The sequence below is a fragment of the Styela clava genome, chromosome 6 (genome assembly GCF_964204865.1).
Source record: "Styela clava chromosome 6, kaStyClav1.hap1.2, whole genome shotgun sequence".
In the NCBI taxonomy this organism is placed as follows: Eukaryota; Metazoa; Chordata; class Ascidiacea; order Stolidobranchia; family Styelidae; genus Styela; species Styela clava.
In genome coordinates, this window is record NC_135255.1 from 5816515 (window position 1) to 5828260 (window position 11746).

At 34.1% G+C, this 11746-nt stretch overlaps 1 protein-coding gene across 1 annotated transcript; it reads left to right on the plus strand.

The window, feature by feature from the left end:
• The first annotated feature begins 10073 nt into the window (after nt 1-10073).
• On the plus strand, nt 10074-10394 carry LOC120331268 (uncharacterized). Its single transcript, XM_039398339.1, has one exon. The coding sequence runs from the start codon at nt 10074-10076 to the stop codon at nt 10392-10394; it is 321 nt and encodes a 106-aa protein (XP_039254273.1).
• The last annotated feature ends 1352 nt before the right edge of the window (nt 10395-11746 follow it).

Below are 11746 nucleotides of genomic sequence, written 5' to 3' on the forward strand. Positions count from 1 at the left end.
TTTGTTTCGCAGATTGAATACAAATTAATTATTGTATCTGGTGTACAGTTGACTAATTTAATTTAAATTCTATCAAGTATATAGAAAAATATCAAAATGTCAGTTGATGTTTTATACAGGTTGGATTAGGATTAGATAAATATTTAGAAAGAAACTTATTCGGTGGTCGATAAACAACCGAGGTATCTCTTAATTCTATTGTAAATTTTAAACATTACCATTGCGTTGTCAGAGTTGTCGAAAATAAAATACAAGCTATACGTTTTTTCCATATAAAATGTTTTGTATTTTTCTTTTTAGGTGCGTTGAAATCTCAGCGAATAAACATAATCATGCTTCCATAATCTGTAAAGCGTAAACTAAAATTTATCATTTGACATGATTATGGTCGTGGTTTTATCCCAAACACTTTATGTTTAAAACTTGATGATTGTGTTCTAAACATGAATATTAAGTGTGGTCAAAAAGAATTTATATATTTTCAAGAAACTTGAACGGTAGATTGTCATTTCAGTTTTTCGTATTATTACGATTCTAAGTTTTGTACATGGTTTTTCGTTTAAAGGACTGGAATCGCAGTTCGACATATTGCCCATGTCTTCAAGTCAATAATTTGGATTCGGGTATTGCTAGACTGTGATGGCTTGCACATTTGAAATAAGTGGTAAAATTTTTGTGACTGAATCTCTCATTATTTGAGGTGAATACCAACATAATATTCTCCGAAACGACCACAATATTTTCAGCACCGTGTATTATTTGTATTATTAACTAAGGAATCTATGATTGATATTCAATTATACTGTCTCGTTGTAAGAAAGTCAATTTTTGATACGGATAGTTATTAATAGTGAACTGCTTAAATTGCTTTGTGTATCCGGCTCATTCGGGTTCAAAATGATTTATTTTAATAATTTTATATTTTGCCTACATTACATTGCTGGATATATAATTATATATGCTGCATTGAATTCAATTCTAATACTAAACGTAGTTTATTGAGCTGAGTTCATCTGAGTTCGTACTTATTTCCCACATGAACATAATACCAAATTTAGGATTCCTATTACTTGTGTCACTACATAAGATTCACGTGATAATGTTTATTCTGGCCTCAGCACAAGCCACATTTATGGAAATAATTTAAATTGAATTAGTTGAATACCGAAGCATGTAGTCGTATGATGAAGATCAGCATTTTGGCAAGTAAGGGAAAACCAGATACCGATTAATACTTAATTAAGCGAACATATCCTTACCGCGTCGTGGCCCTTTTGCACTAACGTATTATTTGTATCGTTAATCTAATGAGTAAAGTAATAGTTAGTAAATAAATACTAAAAGGGTCACATAGCAATATTATTTGTACAACATTTTATTTTATTCTGCAATTGAACCGCTAGAGCATACAGGTAATGCTAGTTGTCAGAAAAGATTTTGCTATTTATTGTGTGGATACAAGTATAACTGGAAATTTGGATAGATGGAGCCTGAATTGTAGCGGAATGCAAAGTCCATATGCTCGAAATTAGAATCACAGTATCGCGCTTACCGGCCATTCAAAATATATATCATATAATGAAGATATTCGCAGCTACCAATTCATTGTCAATGATTAAAGGTTAATAGGCATGAATAGGATCGACGTGTGATAATTCAGTGAAGGGTGTCGACGAATACTTTAAAACTGGATTGTATTCAATTCAAGTACAAATTAGAAATGTGCAATGTCTTTAAAGAAAATTGAAAACGACTCAACACAGCGTCCCACGCACAGTTTGAAATCAATCAAGGTATCAGGATGTCCCCACATACGAGGGCCGGTAATTCTATTTGACCGAAACCAGTTATTTGACCTGTTGTTTTTTGAGTATATGGCACAAAATAAAAACACTGCATTAAAGAATGCCAGGCCAGAGTATTCTGAGTTATAATAATATATAATATAATATAGTTATATAGTATAATATAGTTTTTGGCCGCCAGAGAGAAAAAAAATTTCAGGCAAACATTATTCCACAATTTTATCTGTTGATCTGAAAAAAAAAAATTTCGTATACAGTACTGCATTACCATATCTCCAACGAACAATACGTGTTTGTACATACCAATGTGTCATTTACACAATTGGTTTATTTGACATCTAGATGTTTTTGTTGTATCTCACGAAATACCCGCATGTGACGTTATGCTAAATTTTTATTGTTTGAAACAATATGAAATTTCCCAACTTACATGTCTTACAATTTTATAAATAAATATGCCAATGCTGCGTTTCACAACACTGTTTGCAATAGGGCGTTATGCAGAAGAGTAGAAACATAGATACGGGGAGCTATAAATTCAGTAAACATTTGGATTGAGTAATTTACTGGCCACATCTATCGTGCTATACTTAGGGTACCTCACTAGACACTAAGACCATTCTTCTACTTAAGTAGTTTCGCTATGAGTGAGCAACCTATTGGTTACATCTCAGTATTATACTTAATGCATTTCATATTTGAAATTCCTGTATTTTTTTAGCTAGATAACCCACTGCGAGAGTAATATAACTAAACTTTAATTTTACATCAACAAATAATAAAATGGGAGAATATCAACACGGATTATGCGGCTGCTTCGATAACTGCGGAGTTTGTATTATCACGTTTTTTGTCCCCTGCTATACCCATGGAAAAACCGCTGAAGCTGTTGGAGATGGATGCTGTCTTTGTGCCATTGCCTATGTTTTTACTGGATGTATTGCCGGTGGAATTATCAGAGGGAAGGTCAGAGCAATGAAGGGAATCGATGGAGGCGCATTAGGCGATTTTTGCATCAGTTGGTTCTGCCCGTTTTGCGCCTTGATACAAGATCATAATGAAGTCGTTGGATCCGGCATGGGAGAGGCTATGGCACGAGTATAGATTACACTGACTAAGATAAAAATAAAGGACATTTCAATATCACAATACATGGAATAACGATTCATTCACATCAGTATCATTTCAGTAGTGTTTTAAAGTTAACAAATATAAATCATAATTTCGATGTAAGAGCAATTATCCAATTACAATTCGGTTGTTGTGATAAAAAAAACTCCACAAAACTGGTAATTTTGACTAAGTATTAAACTTGTATTATTGCACGACAAAACGAATTATCACCCCTTTACCATTACTACTCGATTTTACAGTAATTCTTAGCAAATTTACTGATATTTTAGCATTATATTCAATTGAGCGAGCTTTGACCGAGTCTCAAAACTGTGACGTCATAGCCAATCAAAAATGTTTTGTTATCGTTTGATGTACAGCAAAAAGTTTATCGACGCCAAAATATATTACCATATATATATAGAATGAAAATTGTGGTGAAGTTTCCAATTATCAAGTCATATATTTTTTAATTGAAATAGTGAAAATTTAAAACAAATTAATTGTTAGTAAATTCCTGCTTTCAAATCAATAATGTATACTCGAAAGTTTGAAACAAGGTAATTTTGATATTTCAATAATGTTAGGTTGCTTTATTAGCATATAAATATTGCTTTAATGTTTTCACTTTTCTTTTGCAAAGGATTAAATTTAGAGAATTTTATTCATTTGTGTTACATATTGTGTATATATATTGGGTCAGGTACTCAATAGGTTTTGGTTTTGTTGAAAAATTCACAGATAGGTGAGAACGGTGAATAATGATACCGTGAAAAATCAAAAAATACAACGTTGCTGAATTGTGACTATTTTTACAGAAAAATAATGAGCATCAGATTATAAAACAAGAATGGAATCAGCTTTTCGTGTTCTCACTTGAATTTGTACCAGATATCACTACTAAATATTAAGTTCAATATTATACATATTTGTGGATAATATATATATATACCGTAGTTATGAAGCACATCACTGAAAGTCCGTTTATTTTGGGAGTTGAATTCCGATCGAATAACATACATTCCGGCAAAAAATTGTTTACCTTTGTCGCGGAACTGTGAGTTTATAAATGTATATAAAAATATCCTAGCCAAATATGACGTAAACAATTGAAACGCCAACTTGGCATTCATCTTTCCTGGATACTGTATAAAAATCCACAAAGGGCAACAGGACGAGTCAAACCGTTTCTCGAATTTAACATTTCCAACATAAATTCTTATGTATTTCTTTGTCTTCAATAATTTTTCCCTGGCATTTCTCCTGGTAGTGAAATGGGGTAGACACATACGAATTTCTCATAAAAAAATAGCGTTTTATAATGTGTACTTTCTTCAAAAATGATTCGAAATATATTGAAACTATTGAAAAGCTTTCTAAAGAAATCGGTCACTATGACGACGTGTTTGCTTAGGGATGGCGCTTACGACGTCTTAGTGTTTCAAGTCACCGTTCCCATCACAAACACGTTAATAAAACATTGTTCGTTTCGACATCCTTACCAAATTTTTTTTACAGACAATAACTTTTAATAATCTTTTCTCCTTCTTTCGTTGGTTGCGTCGGTATTTTAAGGCTTTGGCGAGCAGGGTTGGGACAATATTGTTCCTTTGTCAGCATAAAAATAAATTTAAAAAAATGGATGGAGAAACATTTAGCCTTCTTTATGAATCGAACGTCTATCAACTCAGGGGAAAACACGTTTGACCAAGCATATACCGACAATAACTGAAGCCTGCAATGCGCTTTATGAATAATCGGGAATTTGTAGTGTAATATAATTTTAAAATAAGAATAAAAAAAAGACATTGCTACCCCTCAAAACACAGTATTTTTATGGGAAACATTGTCGTTGACATTTTACAACTTTTATTTTAGTGTGAGGTAAAATTCCCCTTCAATGTTTGGTAAATAATAAGCTTCTGCTCGTCAATAGTTTATTGCGAGATCAAAGCTTCCCTAGTCAGGCAATAACTTCTGCGAAAAATACACGACGTAATACAAATACTGCACACAGCAGGTCGTATACATGCTAGGGCATGATATATCACACACCTTGTAATATAAAAAACTATCGGGACTGTAAAAATCGAGTTCTTCCGTTACACAAGACTGGCGCTACAATTTCAATCTGCTACAACAACAGTGGATGGAATCTTATTTCTACAAGACATCTGTCCTGTGTATACGAACAAATGTCAGGCACTCATAGGCAAAATAATAATCTAATAATAACCTTATAGCCAGGTTGGAATTTGCACTGAAAATGACATACAACTTATGATGAAACTAGGTTCGTTCGGGAACAGAATCGAAAAGAAAAAATGCATTATCGGCGAACAAATGAATGAAATCACGTGACATGTGAGAGATCTTGATGGCGCGGGAGGTAACAGCTGCGACCTTTCGTGCAACTTCGGCTTTGCGTTGTCGGTTTGCGTTTGCGTTCGGCTTGTCCTTGATTTGTACGAGTCGATTGATGAAGAGATATTTGTTTTTTGTACAATTTGCATTTAAAATTTTCAACTGTCAAGTTGATATGACTTGGCCATAGTTTCTATATATTATTTAAGTAGGTTATGTCAGTTGAAAATTCAAGTGCAAGTAGCAAACTTGGCATTACAGAGTAATACAGACTAAAGATTTAGCGTCGAGCTGGGGCCTGGGGACCAACCCATACGCAACGACTCAAATTATTAGGTTGACTGTTATACCTAAGATATATTGGTATTATATATTCATTAGATTAGCTCGGCAAAAAAATAATTGCCTGTATAAATCTTTCTAAAAACTGAAGGTTCGAAACGTCTTACCATACTTCTAAGCCTAAAATGTATACGATATTTTTATCACAACTAAAAATATCAATAAGACGCTCCCAAGAGTCGTTGGTCGTGAATTTTACCTCACCGTTGAGCCGTACATAATGCATAATGATTCTTTGTCCGATTGCCCTGCGGTATTTTATGCTTAAAGAGTCAGTTTTCAGTTTTTAAATAGGGTGTCTGTCTAATTTATATATATCTGCGAAACTGTACATGTGTACCTCATGTGTTATATCTAATTTGTAACAAACATTTGAATATGAAAATCTAACCGACTAAATATTATGCGCTCTACATAAAATATTTATTCAGCAATTTGATTGAAGAATGATACATTGATGTAAATTTTCACGATAACTTAATTATAATCAGAAACAAGGAAATATATCAGCTGTTCAGAAATAAAAATTTTTGTTTCGTGTTACTAATAGAACGCATTGGTGCCGGCGAGATGTATTACAACGAGCTCCCACACAATCGTCATCTATTATAGATTTTTTTACGTCTGGGAAAATTGTTGACCTAATTTTTCACAATGAGAATTTCACAAAATAGGCAGTAATGGATTTCGATCAGGTTTAGACCGTATATTGGCCTAGCGCAATCGGCCCGAATGTTCAGTAATCCATGCTCCACCGATCCTATTATACTTATATATCCAGAATGAACATTGTTTTCTATACCAAGCTTCAACACGATATAAATCAACATTTGTTATTTAGGGAACATTTATATTTTTGCTACAATTATTTCTGTATTGCTGTTGTTTCTGATCTGATCTTATGAAGAAGACATACTCCTGGTACCGAATACATATATTGCAATTGTATATTTACAAATACAAAGAACAGTTCCAAGTCATGACTGATAAGTCACATAAAATCAAAGTTTCACTGCAAGCCCGAGTTCGTTAATTACTTGTCCATCGTTATCCTTTTTTTTTTCTCTCCCAACGAATGGTCGCTTTTATGCTGGTTTTGGTATCCTTAGGGCATGACGCGTTATCGTCATCGTACCTTACAAGACGTCTAATTGTTACGTATTTTATGACTGAGAGATTGCTTCTAATTTTAAGATTAGTATGACTTTAAGTCTAAACACGTAACTTAACCAAAAGCAGCAAAATTACCCAATATCCTATACTATGCACCTACTTTAGCTGCGGAGCAGTGGCCAAGCTTGGGCGTGCAGTGAAAATATATACACAAAATGCAACAAAATTCATAAAAACATAAGAAAGTTGAAATTATGATTATGAGACAGAATGTGTGTGTGTTATACAGTGTATGGAAAAAAAAAGATTTGGCGTTGGTTTATTTTATAATTTAGGTGACAGATTACTACCAATGCTTAGCTTTAATACACTTCGTTTCACATTAATAAATTTTGAAGCGCTGAAAAAAATAAAAAAATACGCGTGTTGCGTTTATGAGCCTTTCCGGCTATAATTGTGATGAGCCTCTTTGGGCGTTTAAAAATAAAAAATGAGGATTTCACTTGCGTTTATGCAAATACATCCTGAAGCGCTGATTCGAAATACGATCGTATGAAATCATATTTTGAAAAAAATGTTAAAGTCAACGTAAAGTATATTTAAAGAAAACGAATGCTAATATCTGCCAAAATCGAATAAATTAAATATTTTTGAGTAAACCTCGTTGGGTTTAATACCAAATATAGAACGCCTTAAAGATTAGAAAGAAGGAAACGTGAAATACCTGTGAAGAAGAAGAATGTCTGTCCATTTTGTAAACGAAATTGAAATATTTATAGTACAATATAAAATGCTACAATCGCGCGGTTTCTTGAAGTTGGTTCGCGGGCGTTTCTTTCTGAAGTTCTTTCGTTTCATATCTTTCTCATTTGTTTTTGTAGTCAAGAGTTCTGACTAGTTTTTGATTTTACGGTTTTTTTTCTGGTGTAAAACAGTTCATAGAGTGTGAATGTTTTACACACATATTTTTATAACAGTCCATATAATGTGAATCTCATACACCTTTTAAATCTAACAGTCTTTTTCTTTTTGTCAGAGTCTTTGATATTTCGCTTGTAATTCCTTGATTTTTCATACTGTCTGAATCTTGGTTTGGTGGTTATTTTTCATTTTCCTTGATCTTTTTATCCTCGGCTTGCTTGTGGAGTTGATGTCTTTGGGGTCACCTTTAGTTCTAACGGTTGCTTTTCAGACTCCATCTCAGAAAGGCGCTGGTTCGTCTGTCGGGTCACCATTTTTAGGGAACATTTATATTTTTGCTACAATTATTTCTGTATTGCTGTTGTTTCTGATCTGATCTTATGAAGAAGACATACTCCTGGTACCGAATACATATATTGCAATTGTATATTTACAAATACAAAGAACAGTTCCAAGTCATGACTGATAAGTCACATAAAATCAAAGTTTCACTGCAAGCCCGAGTTCGTTAATTACTTGTCCATCGTTATCCTTTTTTTTTTCTCTCCCAACGAATGGTCGCTTTTATGCTGGTTTTGGTATCCTTAGGGCATGACGCGTTATCGTCATCGTACCTTACAAGACGTCTAATTGTTACGTATTTTATGACTGAGAGATTGCTTCTAATTTTAAGATTAGTATGACTTTAAGTCTAAACACGTAACTTAACCAAAAGCAGCAAAATTACCCAATATCCTATAGTTAAACCACTGGATTTTGTCAAAATGTACATTTTACGTTATTGGGGTTACTACTTACATTTTTTCGTGATTTTGCGTTTGATCCCGTGATCACAATATGCCGATCGAATGGAAAGAGAAAGAATGTCGAGAGTTGTTATCGCTTGCCGGCTCAGCAAATCAGTAGCCACGCCCGAAGCTGCATTTTCGCGCCTTGGCTGCTCAGTCCGGCATTTGGACATTCTAGCTAGTGCGATAAGATTGATTTCTAAACCACATGTCTGTTATCTGCTATTGTTTATGGAGTATTTCATATAGTGATACAACGCCTAATTTATGTACAGTATGTTTTACTTGTCGAAATCAGATTAAAAACCGGCATAAAATACGTCAGGACGTGGCTAATTGCTAGTCTGTCAATAGAGAATGTCTGCTAACTGGCCTTGCGGCAAATTGGTATTATAGATAGTGTTTATATTAAGCCAAGTCTGTACCGGTAACTTACAGTTGAATGAATATTAGTTTGACCGTTTATTTCCTGTATGGGGTTGGTCACCTATTTATGATTATGTGATGTGTAATGAAAAGCTCGCGATGAAGTGCGTTATATTTCCTTAAACGTCATCAAATGAAATCAGCTACTTTTCGTGTTGGTTGTTTCACGCCCTGACGAACGATCAAAAGCACTGTCGTCAGGCAGGCCATAGATCTGCTGTTGCTAAAGTTTGTAATGAATAAGATGAATTAATATAAATTTTAAAAAAAGAAAATATTTTGTCAGATTGAAAAAGAGACAATTTATGTCGCAGGAAGAATGATAGAAAAATCACATGCGCATGTCAAAGGTGTTTCCATCAAAATATTTTCATAGCCAAATCACCATTCAGTTAATTTCTTATTTTGTTTGGCGAGGTCGACCTTTTGGTTTATTATAAATAAGAAAGCATAGAAACGGCTCAGAGAAATCCAGTATGAGTCAAATAGAGCCTTTTATTCGCAACGCTATTTGCTAATCAATAGTGGGCCTAGCATTTGCGCACCCGGTTGTGTATAAGGTTATCAAGGAAACTCTTTCTGTCCTGATTCCCGTGAGTATGAAATTAAGATGCTTGATATCACTTTGTATTTCATTCATGATATCGCTCAACTTTGTATGACTCTTTCTAGAAGCCTGAAGTTATTTATAAATGGAATCCGATATTAATTTTTAAATCCATGGAATTAGGTACGGCTTGTACCATTCAAAGATCGAGTCATGCATGTGCTTTACTTTGATATGGGTGTAACATGAATGCGAATATTAAAATACACAATTTCTTGAAAATGAGAGATTTTTTTTCCATACGCCCATTTAACGACATAGCCGCTTTTGTGATTTTATTGTCAAGGAAATGAATCGCAAAATCCTAAATTAATAATATACTTTGATAATGGCAAGAAATCCTGTATGCCAAACAATCTGGTTTACAATTTAATTTGTAGCTTTATAACACTATATGAAAATGTGAACACTATATCATCATCATCACATCCTCACCTAATCATTCATATTGTATAGAATGTGGTATACTTTGCTCAAAAGATTCCTTAAAGTAAATTAAAAAGTAAATATGTGTTTTACTACATTTCACGCTTCTATTCTCTATCACAGATTGATTTGCTAGTTACTGAATTATCTTCAAGTGTGAAATAAATAATGGGAGAATTTCAGCATGGATTATGCGGATGTTTCGACAACTGCGGAGTTTGCATTATCACCTATTTCATACCTTGTTATACAATGGGTAAAACAGCAGAAGCCGTAGGAGAAGATTGCTGCATATGCGCTCTTGCGTACATGTTTACTGGATGTATTGCTGGTGGAATCGTAAGAGGAAAAGTACGAGCAATGAGGGGTATAGAAGGAAGTGGAATCGGGGACTTTTGCGTTCACTGTTGGTGTCCGCTATGCGCCGTTATTCAAGACCATTTGGAGGTGGTTCCCTCTGGAATGGGAGAAGATATGTCACGTGCATAGTGACCGTATACATGTAAAACTAGGAGCCAATTGTTATCTAACTGCTTAAACTGGTTGGTGCCTGATAACCAAGTGTTCATTTTTTGAAATTGTTCACACGAATTATAGTACTTAATCACGATATTAGTTTTGTAATAAGTCTGAGTTGCACAAATCGTGTAGCAATAAGACTATTGAATTTCCTTGCCTTGAATTAACAATTATAGTATCTATATCAGCTATGTAGATTTAAACTCAAGACAACGATGGTTTTTATTTATACTGCTTTGTAAATTAGATAACCAGGTATAAGAATCGTAACGTTATATGCGAACCACCAACTTAATTATATCATTTTATTGTTAGAGTGGACGTGTTTTGCATGGGATGTAGAGGGATGGCGGAACTTTTCTTTTGCGAGGAATACTCAATACATACCGTCAACTTTGTTTTAAACCAGTGATGCAAACAAGCTCATAAAATACGCTTTTGTGACAAGTCTAATTTGATTTGTTCCAAGATTAGAAACGATCATGCAAAACGCAATATTTTCCACCTCCTCTACTGATTTAAAAAAAATGCAGTTATAAATGAAATCTGCAACAGCACAGGACCCGAAAAGATATTGCAACTTAAGTTGAAGATGAGGTCATTCAATGCTGAAGCGTTTGACAATTGCCCGCATTTTGATTATGCCAGGATACTTTTCTAAATTTGACCTAAGAATGCATGCCATAAACAATGTTATTACTCCCGTACGTATGATATAGTACATACTTATTTCATATTGTTACATTTATAAAACTTATTACGATTGCTATACTTCCATATTATGCATGCATCAATAAAACTCCACTAATGGATAATTCATACTCGTATGTAGTTTGAGCGGCAATTTTAGACGTCCCAAGGGAGTACTTTGAACGTTGCAGAATGGTGAATGTTATTGTGAGGGCATTTACAACCGCATTGGCGGCATGCCTCAAAACGTGCATATTATTATTGATGCTATAATAAGCACATGCCTTTGAAATGAATTCAATTCAGGAATGTTAATTTTCCCACAATAGGATTTTCGTATCAAGTCAGAAACACTGAACGTTTATTTTGGCTGGTTCCACTTCGACATTTTAATTCCCATCAGAATTCAAAGGTATTTTCTATGCCTGTCACGTTCAGCTATAATTATGACCCTACTCCGCCCAACTAACATTGAAAGATCGAAGTTGTAACACTCGCGTCTCCATTGTTATTTTTAATGGCCCTTCACATGGGTGGGCGTACTCCTTGTAAAGTTCTTGTGAAAGTTTTAGAAAATCAGTAGAGAGATGCAATGTCAATGCTGGCCCACAGTTGGATGGCGTCATTAGACT

What these genes read in the sequence shown, in the direction of transcription:
- LOC120331268 (XM_039398339.1), top strand. Translation starts at nt 10,074, where the DNA reads ATGGGAGAATTTCAGCATGGATTATGCGGATGTTTCGACAACTGCGGA.